At 42.4% G+C, this 17,127-nt stretch overlaps 1 protein-coding gene across 6 annotated transcripts in view; it reads right to left on the bottom strand.

Annotated features, from left to right (window-relative positions):
* Positions 1-17,127, bottom strand: part of TP53BP2 (tumor protein p53 binding protein 2) — a 44,790-nt gene that overhangs the window by 1,498 nt on the left and 26,165 nt on the right. For 4 of the 6 annotated variants that reach the window (XM_075863399.1, XM_075863400.1, XM_075863406.1 and 1 more), the window contains 8 exons: positions 15,523-15,754; positions 15,069-15,179; positions 13,859-14,001; positions 12,192-12,609; positions 10,185-10,978; positions 9,358-9,495; positions 8,032-8,165; positions 6,471-6,637 (listed from right to left, as the gene is read on the bottom strand). In XM_075863399.1, coding sequence (XP_075719514.1) covers positions 6,471-6,637; positions 8,032-8,165; positions 9,358-9,495; positions 10,185-10,978; positions 12,192-12,609; positions 13,859-14,001; positions 15,069-15,179; positions 15,523-15,754 — 2,137 coding nt within the window. The remainder of the gene's footprint in view (positions 1-6,470; positions 6,638-8,031; positions 8,166-9,357; positions 9,496-10,184; positions 10,979-12,191; positions 12,610-13,858; positions 14,002-15,068; positions 15,180-15,522; positions 15,755-17,127) is intronic. The other 2 variants (XM_075863402.1, XM_075863405.1) reach the window with 2 other exon arrangements.

Here is a 17,127-nt window from a genome sequence, read left to right as displayed (position 1 = left end):
TGCCCCCTATATACAAGAATATGACTACTATAATACTGCCTCCTATATACAAGAATATAACTACTATAATACTGCCTCCTATATACAAGAATATAACTACTATAATACTGCCCCCTATATACAAGAATATAACTACTATAATACTGCCCCCTATATACAAGAATATAACTACTATAATACTTCCCCTATTTACAAGAAAATAACTACTATAATACTGCCCCCTATATACAAGAATATAACTACTATAATACTGCTCCTATATACAAGAATATAACTACTATAATACTGCCCCCTATATACAAGAATATAACTACTATAATACTGCTCCTATATACAAGAATATAACTACTATAATACTGCCCCCTATATACAAGAATATAACTACTATAATACTACTCCTATATACAAGAATATATCTACTATAATACTGCCCCTATATACAAGAAAATAACTACTATAATACTGCCCCCTATATACAAGAATATAACTACTATAATACTGCCCCCCTATATACAAGAATATAACTACTATAATACTGCCCCCCTATATACAAGAATATAACTACTATAATACTGCCCCTATATACAAGAATATAACTACTATAATACTGCCCCTATATACAAGAATATAACTACTATAATACTGCCCCTATATACAAGAATATAACTACTATAATACTGCCACTATATAGAAGAATATAACTACTATAATACTGCTCCTATATACAAGAATATAACTACTATAATACTGCCCCCTATATACAAGAATATAACTACTATAATACTACTCCTATATACAAGAATATATCTACTATAATACTGCCCCTATATACAAGAAAATAACTACTATAATACTGCCCCCTATATACAAGAATATAACTACTATAATACTGCCCCCCTATATACAAGAATATAACTACTATAATACTGCCCCCCTATATACAAGAATATAACTACTATAATACTGCCCCTATATACAAGAATATAACTACTATAATACTGCCCCTATATACAAGAATATAACTACTATAATACTGCCCCTATATACAAGAATATAACTACTATAATACTGCCACTATATAGAAGAATATAACTACTATAATACTGCCTCCTATATACAATAATATAACTACTATAATACTGCCCCCTATATACAAGAATATAACTACTATAATACTGCCCCTATATACAAGAATATAACTACTATAATACTGCCCCCTATATACAAGAATATAACTACTATAATACTGCCCCCTATATACAAGAATATAACTACTATAATACTGCCCCTATATACAAGAATATAACTACTATAATACTGCCCCCTATATACAAGAATATAACTACTATAATACTGTCCCTATATACAAGAATATAACTACTATAATACTGCCCCCTATATACAAGAATATAACTACTATAATACTGCCCCTATATACAATAATATAACTACTATAATACTGCCCCCTATATACAAGAATATAACTACTATAATACTGCCCGCTATATACAAGAATATAACTACTATAATACTGCCCCTATATACAAGAATATAACTACTATAATACTGTCCCCTATATACAAGAATATAACTACTATAATACTGCCCCCTATATACAAGAATATAACTACTATAATACTGCCCCCTATATACAAGAATATAACTACTATAATACTGCCCCTATATACAAGAATATAACTACTATAATACTGCTCCCTATATACAAGAATATAACTACTATAATACTGCTCCCTATATACAAGAGTATAACTACTATAATACTGCCCCCTATATACAAGAGTATAACTACTATAATACTGCCCCCTATATACAAGAATATAACTACTATAATACTGCCCCTATATACAAGAATATAACTACTAGAATACTGCCTCCTATATACAAGAATATAACTACTATAATACTGCCCCTATATACAAGAATATAACAACTATAATACTGCTCCTATATACAAGAATATAACTACTATAATACTGCTCCTATATACAAGAATATAACTACTATAATACTGCCCCCTATATACAAGAATATAACTACTATAATACTGCTCCTATATACAAGAATATAACTACTATAATACTGCTCCTATATACAAGAATATAACTACTATAATACTGCTCCTATATACAAGAATATAACTACTATAATACTGCCTCCTATATACAAGAATATAACTACTATAATACTGCCTCCTATATACAAGAATATAACTACTATAATACTGCCTCCTATATACAATAATATAACTACTATAATACTGCTCCTATATACAAGAATATAACTACTATAATACTGCTCCTATATACAAGAATATATCTACTATAATACTGCCCCCTATATACAAGAATATAACTACTATAATACTGCTCCCTATATACAAGAATATAACTACTATAATACTGCCCTATATACAAGAATATAACTACTATAATACTGCTCCTATATACAAGAATATAACTACTATAATACTGCCCCTATATACAAGAATATAACTACTATAATACTGCCTCCTATATACAAGAATATAACTGCTATAATACTGCCCCCTATATACAAGAATATAACTACTATAATACTGCCCCTATATACAAGAATATAACTACTATAATACTGCCTCCTATATACAAGAATATAACTACTATAATACTGCCCCTATATACAATAATATAACTACTATAATACTGCCCCCTATATACAAGAATATAACTACTATAATACTGCCCGCTATATACAAGAATATAACTACTATAATACTGCCCCTATATACAAGAATATAACTACTATAATACTGTCCCCTATATACAAGAATATAACTACTATAATACTGCCCCCTATATACAAGAATATAACTACTATAATACTGCCCCCTATATACAAGAATATAACTACTATAATACTGCCCCTATATACAAGACTATAACTACTATAATACTGCCTCCTATATACAAGAATATAACTACTATAATACTGCTCCCTATATACAAGAATATAACTACTATAATACTGCTCCCTATATACAAGAGTATAACTACTATAATACTGCTCCCTATATACAAGAGTATAACTACTATAATACTGCCCCCTATATACAAGAGTATAACTACTATAATACTGCCCCTATATACAAGAATATAACTACTAGAATACTGCCTCCTATATACAAGAATATAACTACTATAATACTGCCTCCTATATACAAGAATATAACTACTATAATACTGCTCCCTATATACAAGAATATAACTACTATAATACTGCTCCCTATATACAAGAATATAACTACTATAATACTGCCCCTATATACAAGAATATAACTACTATAATACTGCTCCTATATACAAGAATATAACTACTATAATACTGCCTCCTATATACAAGAATATAACTACTATAATACTGCCTCCTATATACAAGAATATAACTACTATAATACTGCTCCTATATACAAGAATATAACTACTATAATACTGCTCCTATATACAAGAATATAACTACTATAATACTACCCCCTATATACAAGAATATAACTACTATAATACTGCCCCTATATACAAGAATATAACTACTATAATACTGCCCCTATATACAAGAATATAACTACTATAATACTGCTCCTATATACAAGAATATAACTACTATAATATTGCTCCTATATACAAGAATATAACTACTATAATACTGCCTCCTATATACAAGAATATAACTACTATAATACTGCCTCCTATATACAAGAATATAACTACTATAATACTGCCTCCTATATACAAGAATATAACTGCTATAATACTGCCCCCTATATACAAGAATATAACTACTATAATACTGCCTCCTATATACAAGAATATAACTGCTATAATACTGCCCCCTATATACAAGAATATAACTACTATAATACTGCCCCCTATATACAAGAATATAACTACTATAATACTGCCTCCTATATACAAGAATATAACTACTATACTACTGCCCCTATATACAAGAATATAACTACTATAATACTGCCCCCTATATACAAGAATATAACTACTATAATACTGCCCCTATATAAAAGAATATAACTACTATAATACTGCCTCCTATATACAAGAATATAACTACTGTAATACTGCCTCCTATATACAAGAATATAACTACTATAATACTGACCTCTATATACAAGAATATAACTACTATAATACTGCTCCCTATATACAAGAATATAACTACTATAATACTGCTCCCTATATACAAGAATTTAACTACTATAATACTGCTCCCTATATACAAGAATATAACTACTATAATACTGCTCCCTATATACAAGAATATAACTGCTATAATACTGCCCCCTATATACAAGAATATAACTGCTATAATACTGCCCCCTATATACAAGAATATAACTACTATAATACTGCCCCTATATACAAGAATATAACTACTATAATACTGCCCCTATATACAAGAATATAACTACTATAATACTGCCCCCTATATAGGAGGAAGCAGCCGTCTTGTCAGAACATATGGGATTTCTTTCTTTCTATACAGGTAAGTTTGGTTTTGCCTACAGGTCACAGGATCACTACATCTTACATTTGGAGGACATTCAGTTAGAACGTCTCTAGGAGTGTCACGTGGGATGTAAAGTTATCACATAGTAATATCCCTTCCTGCAGCCAAAGCCTTGTGTCCTATAGATCTGCAGGGGGGATATAATGTGACAGTGGAGAAGCTCTGCCCCACGGTATCCTAGGATGAGTAGACGCATGCCCGTGATGTGGTAGTGCCGCTACTATTGTGACTGCACCACCATGTGGCCCTAACTTATGCTACTATATAGTCCCTTCCCCCTTCAGCTGGGTCCAGTCTGATTCGCTGCAAGGATGCCATTAAATGGCCTGTAGGCGGTTGGTGCCACACTATGTGCCCCGCGAAAAGCGGGTCAGACTATGAGCATTGCACAGTGAATGTCCGGCACTAAACACAACCATCTCCACCATAAACAGGCCCACACAGGTCAGCATGTACTTTCTATGGTGGGGGCTGGGAGAAGCGGCTGCTAGACACATTTGGTGCAGCTTATCATGGAACAATCAATACGATCGGACAGGATTTAATCCAACCTTCCTGGTTTCCTAAGGGTCTATTCACACGGTGCGTTTTAATGCCGCAGTTACTGTGAACCCGCTGCATTTTCTCGCGATTTTGGGCCAATAAAACACGATTTGACTGGGCGGTGTAAATGGCCCCTCAGATGTGAGATTGCCGGCAGGATCAGCGGGCCGCTTGTAATAGTCACTGGTGTGTGAAGCCATCAAATGTTACTTGCATACCCAACCCCAAAGAGTTAATGTGCGTTCACTGGTGAGTAATCTAATCAGCGCGCAAACTATTATTTTCACAGCCCGGAGCAGCGCAGAACAGGAGACCTATAATCGGCCACATTCCAGACATTCATAGTGATCGCCGACAAGAACACGACTCCAGCCCCGAAACCGCTTCACATGGAGGACTCTCCCTCCGGCCTGGCCTTATGTACATAAATCAGGATATACAGTATATGAGAAAGTTACACAGTGCTTCATTACGTTTCAATTCCTTACCATTTGCTTGCTGTCAGTGAATGGAAACACTCATTTACCTATACTGACTTAGTCCTACTCACAGAGCCGCATCACCTATCCACAAGATGGGTGATGAGTGTTCAATTGGTCGGAGTCCAACCGCTGATCCAGAGAAAGGGGGTTCGGAGTCCCCTAAATGAACAGAGAGGCGGTCGTACTTGTGCGCTGCCGCTCCATTTAATCTCTGTGGGACTGCCCGAGATAGCCGAGCACTGTACTCGGCTATATCCGGCAGTCCCATAGAAAGTGAACTCGGGACCCACGTATTTTTTTTTTCAACGGTGCGGGGTACCCACGGTGGGACCCCCAGCAATTAAATGCTTATGCCCCATCCTGTCGATAGGTGATAAGAGGAGGTGGGATAACCCCTTTAAAAGACTAGTACATCATGGTTACTTCCTTCCAGGAAACAGCGCCACACCTGTCCATGGGTTGTGTCTGGTATTGCAGCTTCGCTCCATTGAGGTAAATGGGACTGAGCTGTAATATCACACACAACCTGCGGACAGGTGTGGCGCTGTTTATGGAAGAAAGCCGCCATGTTTTTCTAATCCCCTTTAAGCGTATCAGATCACGGTCTTGTAACGATCTCTGCAGCTGCGTAAGCAGAACAAGGTCTAATAAAGGGCTCATCATTCCATTGCCCTGAGTCTCATGTACTGATCCTTCATATAATAGAGCAGCCCAGTGCAGGACTGCTGCCTGCCACCTGTAACCAATGGTAATACATCAGAATGTTGTTTGAGAGGAGTGAACTTCCCCTTTAAGGGAATATTTCTTCTATGTGGCCGGCTGTTGCGTCGTTCACATACGGCACTGAACGTCTTGGTCGGTACTTACCATACAAGAACTGGGAGCACTGGCTGTACCCCTCCTCCATCTCCTCACATTTGTCTGCGGCCGTCTGTCGGTCGCTATAGGTCATGGCAAACACGGCCGCTCCGGACTCCACCAGGAACTTACACACCTGAACATTGTTACACGAGGCGGCGCAGTGCAGCGGGGTCCTGACCGCAACACAAAGGGGAAGAATTCTAAAAAACCGACCTCCATCACGTCACATGTAAATATTCCACACCGTAAACGTCACCTTAAAGGGGTATTTCTATTCTTATACAATAGTTCAGTATATTTTCTGTATCAATTCATCACGTTTTTCAATATATCTGCTTGCTGTCATTCAATAGGAACCTTCAATGGTTCAATTTTACTAGCAGTGAATACAAAATCTGTGCTGGTCATGTGATGTACACACAGCTGCAGGGCTCGTTACAATGCTGCGGAAATATCTGCACGGAAATGGACTTGCGGTTCTGATTTTAAGTCAATTCTTTCTGCGGATTTTCGATCCTTTTAATAAGAGGGCTGAAATCTGAAACAAAAATGTAATGTAAAAACCTAAGGCCGGGTTCCTACGTAGCGTAAACGCTCTGTGGGGAAAATCCGCGCCATTTAAAGTAGCAGCAAAGTGGATGAGATCTTGAAAATCTCATGCCCACGCTGCGGAAAAAAAAACCGCAGCGTAAACGTTAATAAATTGACCAGCGGAATTTAAATCCAGAGCTTGTCAATTTTATTTTTTTGTTGTTGCGGGTTTTCCCGACCCACTGAATTCAATGGGAATGCAAATCTCGCAACAGAGAGGCAGTATTGCGGCGATCGAAGCGATTCTGCCGCAAAAATCGCAACTCGGGGAAAAAATAATAATTATACTTACCCAGAACTCTCTCCTCCTTCCTGTAGTCCAGTCTCCTGGGATGAAGTTGCATCCCATGTGACCGCTACAGCCAATCACAGGCTGCAGCATTACATGGCCGGCAATGTCATCCACGGAGGCCGGTCTATGCGCAGAGAAGAGGGAGGGGGTAAGAATGAACAGATTTTATTTTCCACAGCGGAAATTGCGTTCGAAAAACCGTATCACAATGTGGTGCGGTTTTGGGATGAAAAGTGCTGCGGGTTCCACGTCGGATATGCTGTGCGGTTTTTACGCAGCATATCTGACCCGTAAGAACCCAGCCTAAGGGTACGTCCACACGGGACGGAAAAAAAAAAAAAATCAGTTGAGGATTTCACTTAATTGAAAGGAATGAAAATCTGACACGCTGCGAATTTAAAATCCGAACCGCTAGTCAATTGCGGACACGTTTTCTTAAAAACACATCCACTTTGCTGCTACTGTAAAAGGCCGGAGATTTTCCACCAGCAAATCCAGATGAAAAATCTGCAGCATATCCACCACATGTGAACATCCCCGCACTGTAACGAACCCTGCAGCTGTGTGATCATCACATGACCAGGACAGATTTTTATTCGCTGTGGCTCCTTGTAGCCATACTCTGCTCCAGGTAATGTATAGGACAACCTCTTTAATGTGAACCGTAACATAACATGGACGTACCAGCCGTCGCTGTCTGCCGCATTTACATTCACCCCAAACTGTACGAGAAACTTGACGATCTCGGCGTGACCGGCGCACACGGCGTTGTGTAGGGCTGTGATCCCTTCGTCGTTGGGCTGACTGGGATCTTCCACCTGTGGACAGAAGAAGGAGGAGATACAACATTACTGCTCCAGTCCATAACTCCGGATTCCATGTCACCGCATTGGCTTCAGAGCTGCGAGCGAGAATACAGCCACATTCATTAACACAATAAACCTCATCCATCAAAGCCAGCGAGCAGGACAATCCGAGGTTACCACCGCAGTAATAAGGAAAGAGGGACAAGGACGTTATTCAGGAGCCGCTTCCCTGACAAATTTTACGGGGGGGAGGGGCAGGAGGATTTCTAATTATAACTCTAAACAAGAGGTTTATAATAACACGCTGCATTACAGGAATGATAACCCGCAGATCTTACCAACCCCCACAGTGGTGAACGCAACAGATAACACCTACACACTCATCACGATTTCATCATAACCTGAATAATAGGAACAATGTCAAAAAATGGCCGGTACATAGACGACGCATCAGATCTTCATTGGTCTGGAACGATCATTTCAATGTGAAATCAGGGGCGCAACTACCGCCGAAACAGTCATAGCAGCGGCTACTGCGGTAGTAGACTCCAGGATTAGGACTTGATCCAATAGAGAACGACCAGTATCACTTAAAGGGATTTTCCCACCAGAGACATTTATGACATATCCACAGGACGTGCCATAAACGTCAGATAGATGCGGGTCCCACCTCTGGGAGCAGCACCTATCCCTAGAACGGGGCCTCCTAAACCCCGGTCTACCGCTCTGTGTTGTGGCTGGTGCTCGCGGAGCTACGCGGTTTGCTTCTTTATGGTCGGAAATCACACGCTTCAGCTACAACACATGGCAGTAGAACAGGGTTTAGGGGGCCTCGTTCTACAGATAGGTGGGACCCGCATCTCTGACATTTGTGACATATCCTGTGGATAGGTTATAAATGTATCTCATGGGAAAACCCCTATAATGCTTTTCGTGCCCCGATCCTCTTGACCTCTAGTGCCGCCGGCCAGTTTCAGGACCTTGGATGTGGCAGTGCCCGGGAGTGAAGAGGATCCAGGAGCGAGGAGAAATCAGTAAATGGAGGGGGGTCTGGTCTGGGGTCTGAATGGGTTTTTTAGGGGTCTGAATTTATTTAGGGGTCTGGAGTCTGACTCAATCATTGAATCTTCATATCTACAGATTGTTTATTTGCGGAGTGAAATCTTCAATGAACTTCAATATACTAAATATTCACATCACTTACTTCAAAGATTATTCTCTGGACGAGGTCGAACTCTCCTTCCAAGGAGGAGTCTAGAAGCAGAGCGAGGGGGTTAAACCTCACCCTCATCCCGTGATTGATCCTCTCGGAGCCGTTCTTCCTCAGGTTTGTTCTTTTACCCTAGAAGTAAAAACATATGTCATGTGTAAGTGGACTGTGGATACCTAAAGTCGGGCACTTAAGACCACATTCCCATAGGGCCATCCATCTGCCTTCTACTTGATCTTCCCATACCAAATGTATGCGAAGAAGTAGGGTACAGATACTGCAGAATCAGACTACACAGCATTTGTTTGTAGTCTGTTACCATGGAGACCCTCAAATCTGCATAGAAGCCGTGGACAATAATCAACAACGCAAGAGAAATGTAGTATTAGATGCCGGCCATCCAAATTAATACTGGACCATGGACGGACCAGGTCCTCCAGAGTGGAAGACGCTCTTACTTAGCAGCTCTCTGTTCTGGCCATAGAGGGGGATCACGGCGGGGTTTTATCTTCTAAATAGTCCATATGTCCTAATAAAATATATGGACAGGGGCTCTCCTTTTATGTACAGGGTGATATATATATATAACTGTTCAAGGGAAGTGAATTTGGGGGTCTGACTCAATCATTGAATCTTCACATCCAGTGGCAACCAATCAGAGGTCAGCTCCTATCCTTCCAACGTGTAGAAAAATAAAACTAGTAATCTGATTGGGTGATACAGTCTACAACCAGTTTTCAAAACCAAGGCCACCGACGTGTAAAATTATAATAAATAAAACTTGTATATATGGACATATTAGATATCAGGTCTTTACTTACCGGAGGGAGGGAGAACTGCCCGGTGATCTCTGGAGGACACAGGTTACTGGTATCTTCAACTACATTGTCCTGGTCGGCGGCAGTGGGATACGGAGGTGGGGGATAAGGAGGATATTCCTCAACATAAGTCTCGGGGGGTTGTGGCAGTTCTGGATTCAGCTCCGTTTCCATCGGGGCAGGTGGGAGGCCCTCGAACGGAATTCCCTCCGGTATACTGTCAGGTCCCAGCTCTTGTGAAGCGATCTCAATGTCCTCAGGAAATATATTGATGGTCTCCTCAGGAGGAACAACATCCATGACGTGTAGGGTTGAAGAGGTTTCTGAGGAGACTTCAGTGTCTATGTCTGCAGATATCTGGGTACCTTGGGCCTCTGCAGAATTCTCAGAGATGGAGGTGACGCTGGTCTGTTTAGGGGCACAGATAGTCTCCATGGCGGCCAGAGTAGTCCTCTGGTACAGGAGCTTCTGAATATTTGGTCCATTAGGTCCTTCGGGTTCGGTGATGGAGCTCCGTTTTTTGAGAGGCCTGGGAGCATTGTAAAGCTTCTTTCGGAGAGCCTCCAAGTCTGCGTCACTCTGGTTCCGGTAAGGGTTAGATAGGAACGGAAGGAGTTTGGTTGGACTAAGTGGACGAGGAATTCTTTCAGTCTCTTGGTTCTCGGTACCAGATGTTGGAACTTCAGACTCGGGCTCTGGACTGCCCGATTTACCGTCCACCTGGGCGCCATCTGTGGATAAGTTACCATTCTGCTGGTTCTGGGCTGTTCCTCCACCAATCACGGGTTTACCATACACTGTGAATAATAAATAAATGCATCAATGTCAGGATTTATATGGGAGGACATGCGGTATATTAACGGAATGATCCTGTTTTACACAAATGAAGGTTAAAAGGGGTTGTCCACTTCAGAAAACCCATTTTCCAATCCCCTATCAGGGAGTTCTGAGTTAATTGCCCCGTCTAGTAAGTCTGAACGCCCTAATAGTACAAACAGCTTCTCTCTCGCTGGAGGATCTGGGCAATGGGCACCATGTAATGCCTCAGTTCACCCGTGGTGGCGCTGCAGAAGAATTAAACATTTGTTGGCTAGGCTTCCCAGCTTCTACAGGCGATCGCCAGCGATCGCAGCAGAGACGCCCTGTAATAATCAGATTCCTGGCAGATCGTTCTAACAAAAAGGGAGTGTACAAAATGGATTAAACCATTACTATTAAAAGTTCTACAACTGCTTGCTGTCACAGAAAATAAATATTATTTTCTACATTCAGAGGCTGAAAACCTGTACAGACCTAAGGTCTTATTCTCACGTGTACGCCGATTTGCGTCCACAAAAAACAGAACGTGTTGCGTCTATGTGGTTACCGTGTGTCAGCCGCTTCGCTCGGCGGTTTTTGTTGTCTGCAAACTTGCTGGTTTGACTTTTCTTTTTCTACATTTCTTTGACAACTGATCCCGGAAACACAGACCGCACACAGATGTTGCCCATGTGCTTTCCGTTTTTTTTATTCACGTACACATAGACATTAATAGGCGAGTCTGGTCCACAAAAACAGACTAGAATAGGACATGCTGTGAGTTTGTCGCAACGGACACACGCTTCGTAAAAAAAGAACAGCCCCAGTGAATTGCAAGGGTCAGTGTGCTGTCCAATGTTAAAACGGACATCACACTGACGAGAAACGCGTTCGTGTGAATGAGGCCTAACACAGATGCAGAGCTCGTTACAGTGTCAGAGCTTTCACGATGTGAACAAGGCCGGCACCTGTGCGAGTTTTTCGGAATTGCACCATAACCGCGGTTTGGAAAATGAAAACTCATGTAAATACACCCCAAGCTAGAGAGGTATTCCACCCTGGAATACTTGCATTTACTAACAGCAAGCAGAGCTTTTGAACCACAAAGTATATTAGAAAGTTGCAGAACTTTTCATGATACAACGATTAAGAATTATTTCCATAAATGCAGAAACGCTTGAAAGATCTGCAAAAGTTAAATATTGGACTTACCACTGGGAAAATGCGGCCGGGTCTGGGCTCGGTTGAGTGCCCCATGCACACTGTAGTTTTTTCCAGGTTTTTGATGCTGGGTGTACATGGAATAGATGGAACTAGCAGCCACCATCTGAGGTTTACGGAATGGCGGCGGAGGCGGCTCTTTTACTGGTTGCGGTGTAAATGGACGCACTGCCACTGCAGGTGGAATCTCCATCTTGGCAGGAGGGGGGATATCCTGGCTAGGAGGCACGGGGATCCTCTGTTGTGGTGCACCTTTTTGTTTGCCTGCTGCAGGTGTCCTACCCGGGACGACTTCAGGCTTTGATTCGGCAGGAGGCGACTGAGCGACTTGACCGTAATGAGGCAGGTTTATCTGTTTTGGTTTGGAGGGAACCGGCGGTGGCACCTTCGTCACGTTTTTATTTGCACTCTGCGGGTTTAAACATTTCCATTATTTTGGTTGATATGAACATAGACAAAACGGCAATAAATAAAACGGGTCTGAAGAAGGATTCAAACGACTCAGAATAACATAAAAAGCACCAAAGAAGAAGCGTCACAAGGTATAAAGAGCAGATAAAGCGCAAGATCCCAGACACGACTCTGCGCTGTGACAGAATTATCAACCACAGGGGAAATCCAGCCCAGTATCTGCACTTTATCCATTCTTCTGCTTCTCCTTGGATGAATACTTAAAGGATTTAATATCTATAGCACAATTGCCAATGCCGCCTTGTTTGTGCCATAAAAAGATAGCCGATCCAATTAACCCCTTGGTGACACAGCCAATTTTTGCTTGATAACGTGATATTTTACTAGTTCAGAATTTTAACAACACGGAGACTTTTTATTTTTTGCCCCCTTAGGGGTCCTTAACCTGCAAACATTAGATCGCTCATGCAATCCACTGCAATAGTCGCTGTTATCTGTGCTCTACTATAAAGCCTTGCCTATGGCAAGGCTTAATAGTAGGGCACTGATAACCGACCTGTAGGGCATCAATAGTCCTCCATGGCAACCGATCGGCACCCCATCATTTTGTTGCAAGGCACAACGACAAAGGGAGCCCCCTCCTTGTTTCTTACCGCTCAGATGCCGCGGTCAGTATTGAGGTGGCAGCTGGAACCCGCTGCGTATGGCGCAGGCTCAGCTCCTCAGCCTTTGCCATATTGGGGTAGCACACATAAAACGGGGGGTTTCCCACCATAAGTGATAGCATATCGCTGGATATGCCATGACTTACTGACCGGTGGGGGTCTATCTGCCAGGACCCCCATTTATCCCCAGAATGAAGGGGCCGTAGCCCTAGTTATACAGATATTCCCTGCACTGTGGCACGCAGTCCCTTTTACAGCGAATGGGTGGAGTGCCATTGTGCAGGGGAAAAAAAAAAAAACACAGCGAAGGGACCTCAGTTCCTTTGTTCTTGGGATCAATGGGGGCCCTAAAGGTGGTACTTTCAGAATATTATGGGAACGCCTTAACCTTATAACATGGGAATACCCCTTTAAATGGTACAGTACAGAATAGAACATCGCAGCCTGAACTGAAGCAGGAGCGGAGTACGATCCCTGAATGTAATACTAAGATCGGAGGAACAGTCCAAAGGACAAGTGAATTATAGTGGAGATGTTTATTAACATTTTAGACACCGCATCCAGATCACCATGGAAACGCACCTGGGCATCTCTCAGGAGATCTTCGCTGCTCTGATTTTTCCTCAATGTTCCGAAATTGGGGGGTCCCGGAGGCTGCTGGACGGTGTCAAACATGGAGTTGGGTCTGGTCTTCTTGTCTCGATCCCTTACAGATGGGTCAATGTCTAGAGCCAGAAACAATGCAGAGAGATCAGTAACAGAGAACACTGCTGTAAAGCTGCAGACTGGGGGGAACTGGGGGCAGAAACTGACCATTTTGACAGGTTGTTTTTTTTCTCCCAGTTGTCGCCCATTATTTGGTCAATCCTTCCTGCAAACACCCCATGACCTACTATGTGGGAATGACCATCATCGGCTTAGAAATAGGATTTCATAGGAAGGATCATTGAACCCTACAAGGTCCACGCACAGAAATTAAAAGGCGTTGTCCAGTCCCTAAAAATTGATGGCCTATCCTCAGGATAGGCCATCAAATATCTGATCGGCCAACTGCTGGGACCCCCGTCGATCAGCTGTTTAGAAGGGGTCACAGCGCTCGCACGAGTCACTGCTCGTATTGTGAATCGCCAACACAGCAGTAGCGGCGGTTCACAACATTACAACCTTCTCCCATTAAAATGAATGAGGATAGGCCATCAATTTTTAGGAAAAGGGCAACCCCTTTAAGAGGTCTATTCACACTATACACTGGGAAATGTTGCAGGCGCTCACCCTGAATGTGTCCATAGACCACTATGTGCCTAATGGATGCCACATGAAGGTCCTTCTGGCATCTGCTGGGCTGGTATAAGTCGTATACCCTATTTTACGCTGTATAGGAAAGTGCGACTTGCTGTGCTTTCCTGGGCGCTGCAAAAAAAACAACAAAACGTATAACGTGCAGTATACGTTTTTTTGTTTTTTTTTTACAATTGTGGTCTATGGCATAGAGTTGCCTATTTCGGAGGGATATGTTGGGAATTTTTCCTGACGTAAGTAGCGATCATGGCGGGGACTTTTCTCAGACTTCCCATTTAAGGCCAATGCAGTCACAGCCTCTCCCCAGCCTGATAACAGAGAACAATACATTGTATTCATCCGCACAGCATTTGAAGAGGATAGACCTGGTCACTAAACATGCGGCGTTCTACTTCTGTCAGAGAAAGGAAATATAATAAATCCACGAACGGATGCACCGCATGGACTCTCTGGTCAGCGGCGGTCAGGCTGTCGCTTCGTTCTGTACACTCACCTGGTCCGGCGCTATTCGGGGCGCTTTTCGCTGGTCCCTGACTGTTGCCATTGACGGTGCTCCAATCAGTGCCAGGCTGCTGCTGCGTTTTGATGCTGTGGATCGCTGCCCCTGGAAAACACAATGGACGGACACAAACATCAGCACGACGCACACGTCACCCGTCAGCGAGACCTCGAGACGAACACTGGATTCATTGTGCATCTGTATGGACTCGCTGTAAAGTGTCACGGCGGAGCAGTTATTGTTAAAGTGACACTGTCACGATCTAGTAGCTGCATATGCTCTGCAGGCATCTAATTATGGCCTCACTAGCCCGCTGGGAGATGCAGCTACTAGATTGCGACCGTGTCCCTTTAAATAATCAATGGCATTCATAGAAAGAAGATGCATGGAGGGTGATGGGATCTCCGTAACATAGGGGCGCGTTGTTTGCAGCGGGTCACATAATTACCGGTTGGTGCTTTGCCCTGGGATGCAGTCTTCATGTTGGGCAAGGTCTGTGACTTCAGCAGCACGTCAGGCGCTTGTGTGGTGGCAGTGCCCTCTGGGTAAGCAGGTTTAACCAGCAGCTCTGGCCTGGAAGGCAGACGAGGCATGGTGGCCGACTGGATGTAAGGGCCGACAGCCGCCACTCTGCTGGAGATGCTCGGTACCTGCTGAGGTAGATTCCCATCAGATGTAATCTAAAGGGGAGAGAGGTGGCGAGCTATTCAACACCAAATACTCACACACAGCAATATGGCAGAAGACGGGGGGCATGCAGGACGGGGGAGGGGCAGCATAACAAATCAGGCACATGTAGAAGGTTCAGTAAGGCCCCATGCACACGAACGTGTTTTTGCGGCCGCAATTCCCCCGAAAATCCACGGGAGAATTGCGGCCCCATTATTTTCTATGGGGCCATGCACACGACCGTAGTTTTTACGGTCCGTGCATGGCCCGGGACCCCGCACCGCAGAAAGAACGGGCATGTCCTATTAAGGACATCTTCTGCGGTCCGGGCTCATTGAAAACAATGACGGCGGCCATGTGCATGTCGTACGATTTGCGGGCGGCCCGCGGCTGACAGTCCGCAGCCGGCCGACCCAAAAATCACGGCCGTGCACACGGCTACGGTCGTGTGCATGAGGCCTTATATTGTATATTTTTCTTTTTTTTATTATTGTCTGATGGGGGGGGGGGGGCAGTCTGATCGGAAGAGGCAAGGTACGAGGCCCAGCTCCTTGCTACGCCCCACAGAGTGAAATCTACATCATCTCATTTTCAGATGCAAGTCATAATAAAATTTGCCGTGTCTAAGCCACACCCACTTTTTTTAAAGTAAAAAAAAAAACAAAAAATAAAAAATTCCCAAAGATCGCAATGTGCGTTTAAAAATTGGGACTTTTTTTTTTTAACGCACATTGCGATCTTTGGGACTTTTCTATGCCAGAAAATTGGTGTAGAAAGGTCGATACATTTCTCCATTTGCGCTTCAATTAATCACCGTTTTCAATATGTCTGCTTACTGTCCATGATCGGGAACATTCCTGTATACACCTAGAGGCTAAAAATCCAGCTGTGGGTTTGTATCCTGTTGAGACAATTTTCTGCTGTGCTAAAGTCTAGACTCCAGGTTGACACATTTTACCTGCACGGATACATTGTAGCAAACTTATCAGGACAGGAGAGAGATTTGTGCTGCTGGTGTGTTTGGCGAACAGACTCGATAGGACTGTAACAAACCTTCAGCTGTGAGGAATATTAGGTCTGTACGGGTTTTTAGCCTCCGGATGCGAACAATGATTTATTTTTTTTCCCCTGAAAGCAAGCAGAGATCTTGAAAATGAGAAATTGACACACAATGTAGATTAGAAAGTTGCAGAATGTTTTATTATACAATGATTAAGCTTCATCTGAAAGCATGAGGTGGGGGAGGGGTATGTATTAACCCTTCCGGATATAAAACAAGTTTATGGAAATGATCCGGCGGCATGTCCCATACACAGGCCCCATTCATTGCCACGGTTCACCCCATCTAATCAAACTACAGATTAAGGTGCCTTTTGTGCGTGTG

The sequence above is a fragment of the Rhinoderma darwinii genome, chromosome 4 (assembly GCF_050947455.1).
Source record: "Rhinoderma darwinii isolate aRhiDar2 chromosome 4, aRhiDar2.hap1, whole genome shotgun sequence".
NCBI classification, from domain to species: Eukaryota; Metazoa; Chordata; class Amphibia; order Anura; family Rhinodermatidae; genus Rhinoderma; species Rhinoderma darwinii.
This window is presented reverse-complemented; position numbering and strand designations above follow the sequence as displayed.